The sequence below is a fragment of the Melozone crissalis genome, unplaced genomic scaffold (assembly GCF_028551555.1).
Source record: "Melozone crissalis strain CALT ecotype California unplaced genomic scaffold, PUWL_Pcris_2 ptg000018l_1, whole genome shotgun sequence".
In the NCBI taxonomy this organism is placed as follows: Eukaryota; Metazoa; Chordata; class Aves; order Passeriformes; family Passerellidae; genus Melozone; species Melozone crissalis.
Window position 1 is genome coordinate 39123711 of NW_026535796.1, and position 19014 is coordinate 39142724.

At 38.8% G+C, this 19014-nt stretch overlaps 1 protein-coding gene across 1 annotated transcript in view; it reads right to left on the bottom strand.

Moving 5' to 3' along the window:
* KCNK10 (potassium two pore domain channel subfamily K member 10) overlaps nucleotides 1-19014 on the bottom strand; it is a 51010-nt gene that overhangs the window by 9898 nt on the left and 22098 nt on the right. Inside the window, exons 3-5 of the mRNA XM_054275683.1 lie at nucleotides 16157-16497; nucleotides 10635-10752; nucleotides 7523-7683 (exon numbers count right to left, since the gene is read on the bottom strand). Coding sequence (XP_054131658.1) covers nucleotides 7523-7683; nucleotides 10635-10752; nucleotides 16157-16497 — 620 coding nt within the window. The remainder of the gene's footprint in view (nucleotides 1-7522; nucleotides 7684-10634; nucleotides 10753-16156; nucleotides 16498-19014) is intronic.

The window sequence follows — 19014 nt, forward strand, 5'->3', positions numbered from 1 at the left end:
GTCACTGTGGATTTCATTGTAACTTGTCCGAGCTCCTTCATGTTCAAAATGAGACTGAAATGAAATGTATTTTAAATATCAATGACTTGGACATAGCACCTAAGAATAATATAACAATATTTTGTTCTTCTCTGTTCTCTGACACTGCTGGTTCCTGTCAGCTCCAACAGACCCACCTCAAGGAGCTGCTGAGCCACTGAGTTGACATGGTGGCACCTCTGGGAAAGTGTGTTTAAGAAAGGGCAGGAAGGCTGGACAGGGAGAAGACAAGGAAAAGAGGAGAGAACAAGGGAATAACAAGGGCAGGTGAGTGGGAGCTTCTCCATGACAACACTGGTACTGCAGGGTCTGCAGCCCATGGAGGACCAGCAAAGGAACAGAGGAAAAGAGTTCAGAACAGCAGACAAACCACTGTATTCTGACCCTAACCCCTGTGCTGCTGCTCCAGAGGGACTGAAGGTAACCCACAGTAACAACATGGGTGGAGGAGAGGTGTCTGGAGTGAAGCTGAGCTTGAAAACAGGGAAGAAAGGCATTTTGAATGTTTGTGGGGATTTTGTTTCCAAACACTCAACTCAGTAATTTTTTTATGCTAATTGTCAGTAAATTAATTTAAAGTCCAACAGTCAAGGTTGTTTTGCTGTGAGAGTCCATGGTAAGTGACTTTGCTGTCTTTATTTTGACCCATGAAGTTATTTAGAGAACATTCCATTGTTCTTCCCATGTTCCCTCCATCATTGTAGGCGAGTGAGCCAACGGCTGTGTGGGTGCTTGCTGCCAGCCAGGACCTACTCACCACATCAGTGAAGATGACAACACTCCTTGAAAACAAGCAGTAGAATTATAATATATATTAAAATATAAATGACATTTCAGACACCTCCATGGGTTATGAAAAGGAGGTTGAACCATTCTACCAGATATGGGCTTACCCTACATTCTAACCTCTTGGTGCCTGAGTGTTATTTTAGTTCTCATGTTTTATAAAGAATGCTGTCTATGGCTGCACAAGAAGGCACAGAATCCATCCTCTGTTTTTTAACTGTAGTCAGTACCAGAGGAGAGACAGATATTGAAAGCTGTGAGCAGTCACATTTATTATTAGGCTTGGGAGAAACAAACCTGAACTCATACAAGACACAGGTCAGAGTAAAGAAGGATTTATGTTATTTTTAACATCAGTTTTCCCCATAAAACCACATTTCTGTAGGTTGTTTGTCTAGACCCAGATGGAATATGCAACAAGCTTCTCACAGAGCAGTAGCTTTCTCTAATGTAATTTTTGTAAATCTCTGCAGGGATCTTGCTGCAGTTATAATGTGAATACTGTGTCATGAAAATATAGAAACACTGGCTCAGACATTTTCTAGACTTTATACACCCTTTTCCAATCTTCTTTCTCTCACTAGAAAGCACATAGAGGGATTTCTGATATGGACCCACTAATTTATGCATGTTGCTTATTGCAAAAATAAAAATTATTATCCTAAACCTTTGTTATGGCTGAGCTGTATTCAGCCCAAGGGAAAAAAAAAGAAGCAAAAAACCAAATTGAATAAGAGGAATCCATGTATACATAGGGTTCTCTCAAACACTGGAGCAGACAAAGGACAACAGTTGATGGCATTGACTTCAGCAATTTTACAGAGGCCAAATTTGTAATGTGTTGCTCCTCTCTTCCCTCCTTCAACTCATGTCTGAGTTGTACCTATATTCCCCCACCCAAAGAGTGCAAAACTGGTTAATAAAGATTGTTCCACATAGCTTCCCTGTACTTGAATGGATCTGATCTTGCCATTCCTGGTATAACATAGTCACCATCAATGAACAGAGGATAAGAACAAAATTAGCAAAATGTCTGCTACACTGAAGTTCCATCCCTTCAAATGGAATAGCTGTAAGCATCACTAAGTAAATTAAATACCAAATTAGAGGGCCTAAAATATCAAAATCTGGGATTCATAGTGTTCTAATTGATTTTTTAGTACTAGCTTACTATCTTAGGTCTGTGCAGAAAAAATACTTTTCTGCAGCTCAGATATAATGGAAGGGGAAAGTGATCCAAAGAATAAACCCAACATATGGAAGACAGTGGTTTAACCTAAAACAGAATTCAGAGACAAATTTGGCTCTGGTTGACAAGGAGTCACCTCCTGTAATGAAGTCACAACCCTCACCATCAAGCCTTCAAGCACCCCTATTTTAACCCTGCTCAGGGAAATGTGACTCTTAGATGGACCTTTAAGGTGTGACAGGCAAAAGAACAGATCATGAGCTGATTGTTTACATGCATTTGTTCTGAGTTCGTAAATTGCCCTTCTAATCACTGATTTTTTATATTTCTTTGCCTTTTTTTTGGTGGAAATGACTTAGCAAATTGTTAGGCTGAGGTCTGAACCCTGAACTTTCAGCTCATAAACCTTGTAGAATTTTGGAATAATAATGTGAATGTGCCACAGTAGGTTGAATTTCACACCCCGTCCTGACAGCTCTGTTCAGAGACAGGATGCCAGCAGATGGCAGATAGATCACTGCATCAGACAGTTACTCTGTGGAACTTATGTGAATAAAAAAATCTAATTTTATATATATTATATAAAAATTTATATATAAATTATATATTTTTTAATTTTGCCTTTTTCTTTACAGAAAATAGCAGTGAATAACACTATATTAAAAAAATAAAAGAAAAAGTATTAATATGCTCCGTGATTTTTTAGCAGCTGATGTAATAACACAGTGATGCTGGCTAGTAACGTGATGTAATTAAACAAAATAAAAGAGATTGTCTTGAACAGAGCAAATCCACGAACAGAGGAGAGGCTATGAAAAAAATGCATTTTTAAGTGTTCCTCCTCTACACAGTTAATATCTTATACTAAGTTTTTCCCCAGATTGTGTTTTCCATCCACTTTCAGGGAAGGAAATCCTGTCACTTTTGCAGTAAGAGATCAGAGAAGCCAAAATCTCTAAAAAGGACTTGAATCTTTAAGTGAAATACTAGCTCGAGTTGATCAGATGTATTCAGAAAGACAAACAATAAAGTTTAGGAAAGGTAGAGCTTTGACAGGTGCTAAAAGAAATCTTTCCACCAGTTCAATGTGACTACACCAGCCCCATCCCTATTTGCCAATTAAGAGGTACTTTTCCTAGGACAATACCAAGATTAGGTGATGTGTACTGTTATCTTTCAGAAAAATATTAAGTGTAGATCACTTTCATAGCACGTCTCTGAAAACTAGAGCAAAACCTGTTCTCTGAGCTGAAAACCTGAAGTGAAGCAGCAGAAGTGTGTGTTCTGACAAGTCCCTGGTTCAGTGCAGCACAAGGTGCTTGCAGAGGCATTGCCTTTCTGCACAAAGCAGTGTGTTTGCAGTGGTGCAGCCTTGCCACCACTCACGTCTCTGGCTGCTTGCTCACATCCCAGCGCTGCAATTCACACTCTACCAACTGTGCTGCCAGACCTGTCCTCTGTGTCCTGCTGGAAACCAGAGGAGTGAAACATCAACCAAGCCCAGGAACTGCTCACAGCGGCCTCACCTCAGAAGCCAGAAAATCCTGGAGTGCTCTCAGAAACTCATTGTGCCCCTGCTGAATTCCTGCATCTGTACTAAACTACAAGTGAAGATCATTCGGGTTATGCTAAACCTGTCTACTTCTGGTGAGAGTCTAAACACTCGTTCAAGGTTTGAAAAAAGACAATCTGAATTGGCCTATATTTAACTCATGATAATGGCAGCTGCTGTGTTCTGTGACAGTGTGCTCTGCCTATGGAGTGCTTTCTATCTTTAGATGCTTGCAGACACTTTGTGTACAGAGCATGCCAAGAGAATGGGGCTTTGTTCTACTGTTTATTATAGAAACATACTTACATGAGGGATCTTATGAACAACCTGTGAAAGATAAAAATACAACTTTTATGGCATTATGTCACCTTGAAATGCATATTTCATTTCTGTTGTGTCTGGCCTTGTACATATTCATTTTCTGGGGAATCACATTTGCATGCATGTGAAAACAGACTGGGACCCAGGTTCTGCCCTGGATTATTGAATATGGAACATACAGAAATAACCAGGAACTGAGAAGACAGGGCTTTTGTGGGGGAAGCTTTGGTTTACATCTCTGACCTGGTTGATGCTTATTTACTTGCACCAAATATAACCATTCCAGTAGGACAGATGGCATTAACTATTCAATGCATGGTGTTTGGGATAGCATCATCCTGCCAGTGCCTCCGTTTCCTAAAATGGTACATGAAAAACCCTATTTTTTACAAAGCATTATTTTGCAATGAAGTACCTCCAGCCCTACCTACTCATAAATGAGTAGTTGTTTTCCTGGCTAGTTACACACTGAAATAATGGTAACATTTTGGATTAGAAGATGAGTGGTGGCATGTGCCCAGCTCCTCTGCTGAAATATTCTGTCAATACTGTTGGGGTAGTGTGTACTTGATAAGAGCAGATCTCTTTCTCACTTTATGTAGTTCAGATTGTTCTTAAAATTCCCACAGAATGCTGATTATTGCAGTAGCTAAATATGGTATTCCCAAGGTCTAATTTGTGGTGTTAATTAAGGTAAGGTTGGTGCAGCTCTGCACAGGTCATGTCAGAGGCAGCAGAAATGCACTAGCACAAGTCCTCTGGGAGGAATCCTCCTTTCATCTTTGCAGATATGCTGAGGAATGCCATAGGCAAGCCGTCCCTAGTGTGGCATGGGCACCATTCTCACAGATACACTGTTGGATGGAGCAAGAAACCTGTTAAGGAAATGCTTCTGGTGAAAGGACTGCAGTGACAACAGAAAATTCTTCCTGTCCTTCCCACATGCCAGTGTGTGCATACTGCATCCTACCTAGTTTCAAAAATGATCCTAGCCACAATGCAAGATCAAGCTGCCCTCAAGTCCCTTCAGCCTGTTCAGGCAATGACATAGTTGCAAGGATTTCCAGAACTCTCACTGCCCTGACACCAGCCCTGCAACATTCCTAAGAGTGAAGGGCATAAACAGAGGCAACCGGACACATACAGAAGCAGAGTGCTAAGGCAGATGAACATGGAAATTTGATGCATTACACACATGCTAAGTTTCTTCCCATTCTTTCCACAAGAAACTGGACTGTCCCAAATTGCCTGTGAGGACAAATAATGCAGATAGATATTGCTCTCTAGAGCACTGATGCACTCAGTGACTTCTCAGCTACTCCCAGAAGATTTGTCAGGCACACTACCCAACATGTGATTATGTTTTTCAGTGTCTTTTAAGCCTATATTTGCTCCTTTTAGTTTCTTGAATAAGTACTCTCCTAATTCTTATGTCCTCTCTTTACAGGTGGTAACAGGTGGTTTTACACCCACAAACATGCTGAATTTCAGTTCATTAAGGAGACATTATAAAATTAGAAACAAGAGTTACACATTGAGTTAAAATTTGCTCAGTGCTCAGCATTAAATCAAGAACTCTTACTCTACTTGAGGTTTCATCTGATTAGGTACAAACATTTATGAAGCCTAACAATGTAAATATAATTTGATAACAAAGTAAACAATTACTGAAATTATAATGATTATTATATTCTACATATGCCAAATGTTAAATAATCACCTGAAATGAAACCACTGCTATTAAGACTATTTACTAAGATGCATGTAAATTCTAAACTCTATCAGAAATATTTGAAATAGCTGAAACTCATTAGTAAGATTAATGAAGGAAACTATGTATAGCCCTGTTCACCAAATCACAAAATAATAGATGTAAAGGAATGTAATGGATTTATGACAATCAAAATAAAAGGAATAAACACACATCTTGGCTAAACAAGAAGACCACAATCTCCAAATTCCTTTGAAGCTGACAAAATACCAAGGAGGAAAACAAATACTTTGGATGGCTATAAGCAACAAGCAACTGCATTGACTCAAGAAAATTAAGGAATACTTTGAATACCAAAGGAACTCACATTATGTGCCAAATGGCTATATTCTGGATGAATCATTACTATCAGCACTCATCTGTGAATCTTAAAATACTTTGAGTATGGATTCTGCTTTAGCAGGGAGGCTGGAGTAGATGATCTCAAGGCATCCCTTCCAGCCCCAGTTATTCTGTGATTCTCTGGTTATTTTAATCATAAACTATCAAACCAACAGTTTAATGTCTTGTCCATGTCACTCAGAAATACAACACTCAGCTGACAATTAATCAAAGATTTCCTGACTCTCAATCCATATCATGACTTCAAGATCGTAATTTTTCTTGGGCAGAAGCAGGCTGGAATGTTCAGATATTCCACTGAAGTGAAGCAGATGTAATTAAAAGGTAGACAAAAAAAAAATTAGGGATCTTAGTTGTGTTTTCACCAAACTGAACTGAGACACTTTTCAAAAGGATTCTTTTCATTAAATGAAAATATAAGCCTTTTGAAGAGCTCTCCAGACAGGCATGTACATGCTTACTCACCGATAATCACTAGTCTCTTTTCTGCATTTATTCTGATACACTATTTATGTCTGGTCTGGGACACCTAAAAGTCATTTAATCAAAATGGAAAGTGCTCATTCTTCAGTCTAATACTTAATTACTTCCTCCCAAAAACAGTTACAACCAATTTGCTCTCATCTGTGGGAATGTTTTAGAAATAGATGTCTATTAAACTAACCAGCTTGGGCAGCTTCTCATCCACTCCATCCCTGGAAAGACTTACCTTCAATTATGCCACTTCCAAGGGAAGTATCACACAGGTCACCTCTAGAAGTTCTGCCTCAAAGAGAGAACCCCTGAAGTGAACTATTAGCAGGTTAGCAAAACAGCATTTGCCAGATCTGTGGCACAGCTTGCAAAAGAACTGCTTACAGCAATTCAGACTCAAAAACCAGAGGGTACTGGCAAAATAAAGGGAAATTATACATGAGGAAGTCTACACAAAAATTTAGGGTAGGATGTCTTCCTGGTAGGCCGGGCAGAGAATGATCATGATTTCAGCCAGTGGCATTACAGCAGTTTTTGTGGTGGAGCTGCAGATCTGCACCAACACATCTGTTGCTTTGCAGCGAAGGCACATCACTCAACCATCTCTCTTCCCAGGTTTACATTCACAACAGCAACCCTGCTTTCCTGCTTTTCTTTTTGGCTGTATCAGTAACACAATCAGGACCACATCCCTGTTCCTTGAGGGAACAATTACCTTCTTTCCATTTTCAGTGAATAGATGTATATATCTAAAGCTCTTGCAGTGTTTTGAAGAGTGTTTTACAACAATTCCCTGTAAGGAAACTAACTTAGGAGATACATTCTCCAGCAACACCCTCAATAACAAGATTCAGAGTTTGACCTATAACCCCTGCATCATCATCTAGAGAAATCTGTTTCTCTCCACTGACTACAGAGATCCTTACAGATTTTAACTATCATCTCAACATGTTTCATGGTGTCCAACATGTAAAAAATGCTGCAGGTAATAGCAACAAAATTAAGAGCAGGCTATACAGCACAAGCAAAAAACTATCAGTGAACTTACTCTGAAAACCGTTTCCACCTTTGCAATACTCTTCCCAAAGATGGTTCCAAGCTGGTCTCCAATCCCAGCCAGCAAGAAGCCAAACAGTGGAATCCCAAATAGGGCATACAAGATGCAGAAAACCTTGCCACCAACAGTTCTTGGGGCAATCTTCCCATACCCTGAGGAGAAAAACAATTGTCAGACTCTCAGAACTTATACATGGCTTTTGAGAAAACAAACTAATCCATTTTAAAAAAACTGGTCTTCCTGCAAGCATACCTTTGTTCCATCTATAATTCCTATTTATAGACTTTCAATGGCATGATGTCATTTCCAACAGAGGGTAAGCCACCCTCTGTTATTCCATTTTTCTTGAAGCCTCAGGTACCCATATTTTCTGTACATTCTGTCTTTCTAAAATTGCTGTTTGCTTAATTGACCTAGCTGATGCCACAGCACAAAAATCCCTCCATGTTGGCCTGGTGCCTGCATGCTGTTGCTCCTCTTGGCCTGTGCCACTGGGTGCCTGACAGGAGTGTGATTCACCTGACAAGGCTCATTTTCAGTGGACAAGGCTCATTTTCAGTGGTTAGCTCATACTTTCCTCAGCCCCTCATCACACTGACTAATTACACTGCAGCCTCCAAACTGTATCCACACCACACAAATCTGCCCTTGAACTCTTCTCAATAAAGCATAATGACTCCAGTAGACATGGTATTTCTGTTAAAATATTAAAGAGAAAAAAACCCAAGAATTGTGACAGTCATATTTGCACCATTTTTAAGATCGGCTATTTTAATTGAAATGTCATAGAGATTTTGATTTTCACTATACATAATTACTTAAAAATTGCCATATAATCACAAACCACTGATGCAATAATGATGCCTTGAAAGGCTACCTAGAACAGAGGCTAGACCATGTTAAAGGAATAAAGTATTTATTAAAAGGCCTTCAAAGGATACACCTTGGGCAGTACAAGAGCCTGGCCATGGCTACACCCAAGATGGACCCTGAGTCAGGAGTTTTCACATTTTTTTAAGTTTTGGTCCATTTAACACTGGGGTTAATTGTCCAATTACAGCTTCAGGTTATGAAGTCCCATCTTTCCAAATTGCTCTCCTCAATTCACTGTTGTTTATATTTTTTGGGCCTGAAGCTGCAAGGGTGTCCTTGGTTCTCAGGCTGGAAAAGGATTGTTTTGCCTAACTGAATTGTGAAGGGAACTTGCTAGCACTTTATATGAAGTTCAGAGTTACATACTAATGCAGTAAAGAATCTGGAAAATATGAAAGCTAAATCTTAAGGCATCAATAAGGCATCCAGAGAGGAGGAAATCTATGAAAGTGTCAGGTCCTATTCCTGCTGGATTGGCATCACTGGCACCAGATATACCTCTCTGTCATGGGATGCTGAAAGAACTATGCTGACACACAAAAATTCATGTCCCATAACCTACTGTCCTTTTCAGGCTGCATCTATCATCCCAGATGTCTCCTAAAATTCCAAGAAAGTCCAGGCTCCATGGGCCACTGGACTGAGGTTGACCAGGTAATCTGAGTTTCTGCCTAAGAGGAGGCCCAACAGGCCTCTGGAGCATAAACTAAAACCATTTTCATGCCCTGACACAATACACTGATTTTATGCAAAATGAGATTTATAAAAATCTCATTCATGGAGAATTTCAATAAATATGGGCAAAAATACAAGGTCTTTTCAAAATTATTTAAATAGCAGATGTCAATGAATATGCCTGCATGAACTATGCCTACATAGTGGCATTTATTTAATGAGTAATTTAAAAGCTTGTCATTTGGGTCTATTGAGCAAACAAATATTAAAGGGGGGGTGGTTCTTACATATGAATTAGAAATCTTTTCTTTCTTGCCACCCTCTGGTTTTATGCTACCATTAAAAATACGTGGTAATGTAGCTTAATATAGAGAAACACTCTATACAATCACTCTTTCCCCCTCACTCTGACAGCAAAGGTAGAGCCAAAGACATCTCTACTGTTAGAGATGATCACCACAGCAAGTCTTCAACTGCCACAGGACTCTTTTTGTTGTTATTGTATTACCTGTTTTAAAAGCCTACAGAATTTAGTCAGATTCTCATACTTTATTTAAGGGTTATGTGATTATCAAGTTATTTGTCTATACAGTCACCAGTGTGTGCACCACAGCTGTAATGTGGAGAAGCAATTTATACAGTATTAAAAGCAGAGTAATACTCATAGAAAATGCAAAGAAAAATCAACAATTTGCCAGTGATTTCCAAATAATTAGATCTCTTGATCTGATTGTTATGACAGCACGGAAATCAAGCTTAAAATTATAAAACTACTGTATAATTGTCTGCAGATTAACTATATCAACCATGCTGTTGGTTTATTTTCTTTTTTCTTCAGACCATCTTCTGAAATCCAAGCCTGTTGAACATTCTTCAAGAGAGGAACTGGCTTACAGAAGAGAGATTAGAACCCTTAGCATATCTAAGACCAACATTCAGAGATCTAATACTAAATATATTGGACACAATGCATGGGGGGAGAGATGATAAGGGCCTGAATAATTATCTTGTTAAAATAAGGGTTCAAGAAAAGTGAATGGAGCAGTTTAGTGTACTCTTCATTTAATACAGAGAAATGTGTCCATAATCAAGGCCATTAGTTCTAGAAAGAAAAAAGGGGTTTTTTAATACAATGTATCATTTGTGTAATTCCTTTCAATTGTTAGTATGAAAGCAAGTAAGAATTTTTAAAAGGATGTAGTAGTTATGAGAATATATTTCCAGTTATGGAAAGGAGGAGGATATTAGAAGAATTGCTTGGTCTCAAGCAATTGCTTGTAGATTGCTTCAATCTATATCAAGAACAGTTATAAAGCCTGCATGAGTTTTACCTGTTTTCAGCTCAGCATTGCTACTTTACCCTAATTATGTAGACAGCTTCTGACACCTACCCAAAGACTCAGTGCCCTTGACACATCCTGGAGTCATGTCTTCTGCTAACAGAGAAATACACTTCAGCTACTTTATTTCCTTGTTACCTACCTTCCTCAAATTTATTTCATTATCTATGTCTCAGTGTGACTGTGTCTTTTTAAAAAATAAACAATAAACATGCCTATAGTAGTGATGACTGTTCCAGCAAAGAAAAAGGCACCTCCAAGGTCCCAGTGACTGCTCTTGTGAGAGAAATTTCCAACGGGATTGACTCCTGAGTCCTCAGCCTCAACAGCATGCTGCAAAGAAAACACAAAGAATCAGCATCATGCATGCCTTACTGTATCCTATGCTAGTTGGTATAGGCTCCAAAGGGAAACTTCTAGGACCATGGAAACAGCCTCAATTTAAGTTTTTAATATTTGCTCATAGTATAGTAGCCTCTTCTGTACACATAAGTTGAACACACGGCTGAACTGAATACCCATTAAGGTAGAAGAAAGATAAAATGCATAAATAAATGACAAAAGATACAAAGCAATTGGGAAGTAAAGGACCAACATCATAAATTCTTCCATAAATATTGTTCTTGTAGCCACTACTACCAAAGGAAAAATTCCTCACTGGGGACAGTTATGTTAGAAGCAGCTAGAAAGGTGGTAAATACAAATAGTGTTTGTGAAATCAACTGAAACTAGTCAGCCAAGAATTTAAATTCCAAGGCAATCAGTAATTGATTAAGTAATTTATATTTTATGCTGACAAAAGAAATAAATATGGCCTATATATACCCTGTTTGAAATTAACAAATAAGATATCTATGGAAACATCATAAATAAACTTTGTGATCAGCTCAAGCTTCCCAGTTGCCTCACTACACATGATCTCATGTCCACAAATACAACATGATAGACAGGCTCCCAGACAGTGCTTGAATGAAGTATACTCTGGATAGAAGCTGAGGTAGCTACACTGCTTCCTGGTCACTGTCCCGTGTCCCACATAATACTGAATCAAACCAAGCAGACATATCAGCCTCCTGAATGTTTGTTGGGAATTTCTAAAAATGCACCATATTGTATCATGGGGACATACACATTCACTGTTCATTGCAGCCTCACAGTCCAAAGGAAGACAGAGCTGAACACATCAGCCTACGAAGTACAGAAATAAATCTCTCATCAGCATCCAGTATACTCACCTGAATTGCTCTAAGATGACTTTTGAGATGCCCTTCAGCAGGTATTTTCAAGTTGCTTTTAGATCTCATACAAGGTCTTCTTCATCATAGAGAAATTCAGACCTCACTCTTGAACAGCAGCAGCAATGTCTCCCTTTCTCCCTTCCAAATGTTCCCAAGTCTAATTTCCATAAAACCACTGCAGAGGAACCAAGATTCTTTTTTTCTTCCTCCTAAAATTTCCAACTCTTTGCTTTTCTCCCATTCTGGTCCAGCCTCACTTCATGTTGCTGTTATCAGCTGCTCACCCTACTGCCAGACCTTCTACTTCTCTTTCTGTTATTTGCTCCTCCTCCTAAATATTGCCACCAATCTTTAGCCTCGGTAGTTTCAGTGAACTTATTGGGGGGCTCAACAAGTGAAGCAAAGTTCTACTTCTTGCATCCTCTGTTTCTTTGGCATGTTCAAAATGGAGTTTCCACCTATCAACACAGATTTGACTTTTCTTATTGCATTTCTTTAATTAGTTCTCTTTTCCATATGATTTATGAATTGTCATGGTGGTTTTCTATTTCACCTTTTCCTATACTGTCCATGTGCAAAGCAAGTTTAGTCATTCTATTTTGCCATTGCCCCACTTCTTACCTGGTCATGTCTACAAGTTATCTCTTAATCTTCTCTAAAACCTCACATTCTCTTATGGATTTAGCACTGACTTTTAAACGTCCATTTAACATCATCTCTCCCTAGCCTTCAGGATAAACTTTCCTCCTCATTAATCTCTTTCCACCAATGCTTTATTTACCACATTCATACTTCCACTTCCATTTTTCTCACTCATTTTTTGCCTGTATTTCCAACTCACTTCATGGTCATAAATGTTACTCCACTGTTTTTTTAGCCTGGGCAAGTTTTAGCTAATCTGCTTCCCAGCTTTTAGGTATTCATCACATTGCCTCACAAAAGGGAAAGGAGTGGGAGAAGAGGTGTATGGGCAAGAACAGGGACAGCTACATCTAAAGACATCAGTATGGGACAGCCTTTTTTAGAAGTAGAGCTACTACATGCCAGGCTAAGTTGATTGTGAAACTGTAGCACAAGCAAGCTCCAGGCGGGACCAGTTTCATTTCATGTGGGCAGAAAGCCAGGGTTCCTCAGCCCATGTCCATACCTCAAGAATCAGGGATATAGAGAATGGATGTGTTTCAGACCAAACCCTTTGAAAGGGCTTCTGTACCAGTTGCTGGCATATTGCAGGTGGTGTGAAAGCAGAGATCATTTGTCGGTTTATGCAGAACAGCATAAATCAGCACAACAGACAGGTTGCCCGTTTAAATAGGCCATGACACACTGTCAGCTACCCTGGTTTCTTCTGCCAAAGAATGCTGTCCGCCCTCCCCGTGAGTGTGTGAATGTCAGCAAGCTAATTACACTTAAATCACACTTGAGTTTGCACAGTTTAGCAAGTCTTTCAGGGCCAAGCACGAACCCTGAAGTGAAGGAGTATGCTGTTGCCTTAGATAGCTTTGAGATTCTCATACTCCCCTCTCATCCAGAAAAAATTCATTTTTTCTTTAAATCTTCACTGACATCATTCATTTATAAATATCCAACTATTCCAATGCTGTCTTTTAATACATTGTATTTTGCATACAGCGATGGAGGACAAAAAGAGAGCAGCAAAACAAAGCAGCCGGCAGCCTGCAGTTAACAGAATTTAAACAACCAGTTTCAGCTCATGCATGAGAAAAGGATGCCTTACTACTACCACCACAAGTCCTCCTACACAGAACTATCCTGCTAGATGGAAACTGACACAAAATTTAAACAATGATACTATTACTGGCAAGACTCTCCCCGTTCACACAGACAACAAAATTTTACAAGTTTCCCATCTGAAACTTCAGATTGCTTTTGTAGCAATGACCTGAAGAGAGGCATCCTCAGGTTATCTCAGAGTAGGAAAAAAGCTGATTTCCAGAGTGCTAAACACTTTGCTAACAAACCTCACATATTTAAGATATTTTAAACTAGTAGTTTCAGCTACTTCTATAGTTGAAATATTGTTGACAGTGAGAGGTCATCAGAGTACCCAAAGCTGTTTCACACTTGCTCCTTTCCCTATCTCTTTTTCCTTCTCCAGAGGAGCTACAAGCACAGTATACAAGTACAGAGTATTTTTTCAGTGTGGTTTATAAATTGAACATCCAATCTTCTTTACTGAATGACTACCAACCTATTGTACTTTTTCTTTTCAAATGCCACCCATTTCAGGGAAGGCAATAATTTGAAATACCTCAAAGGGCAGAAATTGTCTTTCTGGATGTTCAAGTAATACTAAAGCAAACAGACAGGTAGGAGTGAAGAGAATGACAAAACTACTGAAGTAAATAAAACTACTCGATATTATTTGTTTTTAAAAACATGTATTTTTGATGACAGTTTTCTGGTTTTCTCTCCATCCTTGCAGAGATGTGTGTTTTACTCTCAGCCCCTTTGGTATCAACACAGTAAAGTCCTTCTGGAAGAAAAAAGACATGGTGTGGTGACACGATCTGCATGGGACTGAAGGCAAATCCCAGAGCAGAAGCCCAGCATTTGTGGTGATACTGGGACAATTGAGTCCTGTATTCCCAAAGAGAGTGAAACCAAATTGCATCTCAGTCTGAAGTACACTTCATCAATTCCACATACATAAGCAACTAGATAGCTGGAAGCCAGTGCAGCTGGTGAGGAGAGAGAAGAGCAAAACAGACTGTTTCTGATTTCTCCATGAAGATAGGTTTTTATCTGCTTCATTTGTTCATGTTTCTGTAATTTTTCCAGTAAGATCCCAAGTAGAAAGAAGAAAAATATTTTTCAAGGATAAGGGTAATATCCCTCTCAAGTGATAAGACAGTCAAAGATGTATCTACTCTATTTGTTATCAAGGATAGGAATTTGGTAGGAAAAGAAAATTCTTGTCCTTTTTTTGCCTAGCTGTATTAATTCCTCTTCACAGATCATTCTAATCCAATAATTATTATCTCCCTCTACAATTCTTTTTCCAAGCAGATTCCTATCAAGCATACAAAGAGTTGCTTCAATTGCCTTTCATGCTCTGATATTTCTCAATTAGGATTATTAGGATGCTTCTCATTAGCAAACAGCTTTTAATAACTAATTCTTTAATAACTTTTTAATTTACTCCCTACCTCTCTACTTATTCTCACCACCCCTTATACAGTGATTAGGTACCCTCATTATAAATTGACATTTATTCACTTTTCCACAACAGCATTTTCTAAGGACCAAGGGCAGCAATTTTTTTTCTGGTTTAATCAAAAGTAACAACTTTCAAAGTCCATTCCTTCAATATTTCTACCTATGCCACAAAGGACTTTAAGAACCAGTCAACCTAGAAGTGATCTACCTGTGTACCTATACTGAGGCTGAAATTTGAATATATTCCTTAAGTATGTTACATTTCTTATCTAATCTTTGTTTTCTCCAGGACTACATAAATCCAGACTAACTGATAGGCTTCTACATGGAATCCCAAAAGAAACTCTACTGAAGTCTTGTAAGATCCATTTTACTTTCCTTGTCTAGAGTTTTAATCAATTAAGGATAGATAAATCTATCCTTGACAGACCTTTCTTGCATGTTAATATATTTTCCACTTATCCTTGCATATTCAATACTTATTTCCTTCAAAATTGATTCTAAAACTTTTCATACTACATCAGACTAAAAATTCCAAAGCTTTTAAATGACAGTTATTTTTTGATTTGTATACTTCATCCTCCTTAATTTATTTAAAAATTACAACAGTAAACCTGTAAGTTCAGAATTCTTGGCTGAATATTTATTTCAAAAATCCCACCTGTCATGTTCTATGTGCCCTCCTGGTTGCTGTGTTTAATTCTGAAGAAAGAATTAAGAACTTAAGACTACTTGAAAATTTGTAGAGATGAGGGCATAAGTCTTGCAAATCTATCACCTCTCTCAAATTTTTTTCCAGATATTAGGTTCTGCTTTTCTTTGCACACACCTTTCATAATTCTAGTGAATACAAGTACCAGTTTCTTCATTCTCATGAGCAGTGACAGGACTCAAGGAAATGACCTAAATCTGAGTCAGGAGAGATATCAGGAGAAAACTTTTAACGCAGACAGTGGTTGGGCACTGGATCAAGATATCCAGAGCAGTGGTCACAGCCCCAAGCCTGACAGAGTCCAAGAAGCATTTGGATAATGCTCTCAAGTCTCCTGCATAGGGTCAGGACTTTGACTCCATGATCCTGATGGGCTCCTTCCAACCCAAGCTTATTCTATGAATCTATGGTTATATATATTTACAACATTTTGGACACATAGTTTCTGCTTCTCAGACCTTAAAATGACTGGGAAAGAGCCTGCTTCACACTGCCCATTCCAAGGTCTCTGTGAACAATTTTGCTCCCCACCAACTCAGCTGGTCAATAAACCACTGAGCTGTTTCTCCTAACTTCCAAGAAGTACCATCTTCTTCACATGGCCTACCTGAATGAGTTTCTCCAGCTCTGGCTCGGAGACACAAAGGTGCTCCCGAAGAAACACAGCCTTTTCTGACGCGATGCTGGTCTTCTGCCTGTTCTCAAAGGGCTGCTCCAGGGCACGGAAGACGAGTCCTCCCACCACCAGGTAAACTACCACCACAATAAAGATGGCCACCACTGCTCTCCAATCCATGACTGCGTGCCGGCTTTGAGAAGTGTCTTCCATGGCAGCAACAACAGAGGTTTGGGTGGAAACGGCAATTTTTGAAGGTGGGTAATGCCTGATAGTTTTGGTCTCAGGCTCACGAGCCCTCACTGCTGGGGGAACAGGTGGGGGAACAGCCGCTGAAACAAAAAGCAAAAAACCTTATTCAAAATCAAATCTCTTAAGGTATGACCTTGATTTACATTTAAAAAATATTAAATAATATTTTCTAGACTTTTACATAAATCATGTTCTTCACATAGATATGATTCTTCTCATTTGGAAAGTTCCATATCTTCTTTGTCTGTTCACACTCAATGGACACCTCAAGGGTTTGCTTTGCCCATTACCTCTAGAACTTTACCCATTACCTCTAGAACTAGACAGGCCAGTTACAAGTGCAAAAAGTTCAGAAATATGCAGAAAACCATTTATGCAAAATGAACATGGAAATTCTGACCAGCTAGCATATAAATTACACATGGTGGTGTTTGGTGAAGGACCCTGGCAGTGATTTATAAACTTAAATCATAATTCTAAGAGTATTCATAGCACTAAGAAATTGAACTGCTAATGAACACTGATCATCACCTGGAATTGACAGAAATGAAAAATGCTTGGCAAACCACAGTTCTATCTGGCTCTAACATAAAGTGGCCCATACCATTTATGTGGATTCACAAAAGCATCACTCATGAAAATGTCCTTAAAGCCTGGAAGCTTCACAAAGTTTAGTATAAATCATGTGTCAGACAGAGTATGCGAGATGTCTGAGGTCAAAGTTACACACCAAGCGCAACTGTGGACCTCTCACCTTGGGACTGAGACACTGCAAAGCCCAGGTGACCTCTACAATACATCAGAGCTAACCAGTCCTGACCTCCAGCTGGACTTAACAGCCCAACCACTGCGTCAAGCTACCAAGGCAGGTAAATCAAAGCTCAGTCACTTCCAAATACTTCAGGTGTGCCATCATCACACTTCCCCACTCTGTGTTGCTAGTGTTACCAACAGCAAGATGAGGCCAGGTTCCTCAGCATCCACTGATATAAGGGTACTACATGTAGGATTTGAAGATGCTGGATTCATTTTAAACCAAATTCCTGTGTAATCTTACCATGGTGCAGCTGCCACTGGCCCGTTATTTTATTTGAAACTAGATTAATTTTTTGCATATCAGACCTAAATCAGACTACAGTTAAAATACAGCTACTTTAGGTTCATTCTCTGAACTTATTCACAATGTGTCTGTGCTGTTTCACTTAGAAATTAAAGCAGAGAGATTTACAACATCCCATCAGAGTGTCATTGTAACTGCATTCTCTAAAATTTAAACATACAACATGATTATACCTTGATTCTGAGGTGAGCCACAACTCTTTCCCAACAGAAACCATTTTATGATCCTGAATAATTTCAGGACTTGGGCATTTACTACAGTCATATTTTCCTGCAAGCAATACAACTCTGAAGCATTGCATGGAGGATAGAGCTTCCAGCTTACTTGATAATCAATAAGCTACAGAAATCTATAGTTGCTTTATACTTACAGTTAATATTTCATTTAATATATGATTTAGAGGTTCCAGACACCAAATAGATTATAAGGGATCCAGGATCAGGGCAAAAGCCTTTGTGGTTGATTCCTTTTTTTGTTTGTTTTGCAACACCTTGCGGCATAGCTGTTCAGTTTGACCATCGAAAGGTCTTTATGGTACCCAACACTTATTAACCAGGATGGAGTAATATCAAACTTAAAAGGATATTTTCTCTTACCTCCAAATGTATTTCATGTGACTATTAAGAACTTTATGAGACAATAGAAAGAAGAGCGACAGTATTAGAAAAAAGTCACATTTTTTGCAGAATGTCAGTATATTTATTCTCTAAGTCTCCTGAAAGTATTATTGTAATAAATACCTTGAATTTCAACAGGAAACACCAGAAAAGTATGCAGAAGAAACATAAAATATTGAGGTTGCATGAAGCAGTTAGAACTACCCTTTCTCCATAGACAAGTATCCTAAACCTGAGTCACAGCATCACCTTACTGACCTAAATTTGAGTACTCACAGAAGTGGCTCAGCTGATGTAACTCAGTGTAGCATAGCTTCCATAGATTCCATAAAATTCATACCATTTTAATTAGTTAGAGCCCATAACTACCATGTATATTGTAAACCAACACAAAATCTGCAAGGCTGAGGACTGATTTTTCACACTTCAGATTACTCAGCGTCAGGATCCACGGCTCACATGGCAAGAAGAGAGCAGAGTTCATGTGACAATGCTACGATTTTTTTTAACAGGCATCCACCTTACCACAACTAGAATAGTCCAGTGTAGAACTGGGAGAGTCTCTCAGTGGAAAGCATTGCCTGCCTTTGATATGACACAAGTAAGTCAAGAAGATGGAAGCAAAGAGCTGGTACCATTAAAACAGAGTTTGTGAGTTTCTTTTTCCTGTCTGCTAGTAAAAATATTTTTTCTTATTCAAATAATTTTTCTGGCAAAGTGTTAGTAACAGCCTTACAGTAAAATCATGGCCTGTTTGATTCCGTCTTCTAAGGAGAATGTGTTGTACTAATTTAAGAACAAGATGGGAAGTTCACAGTAGAGAACACAAAACGTTCTTATAAATATTTTGTCACTTAAAG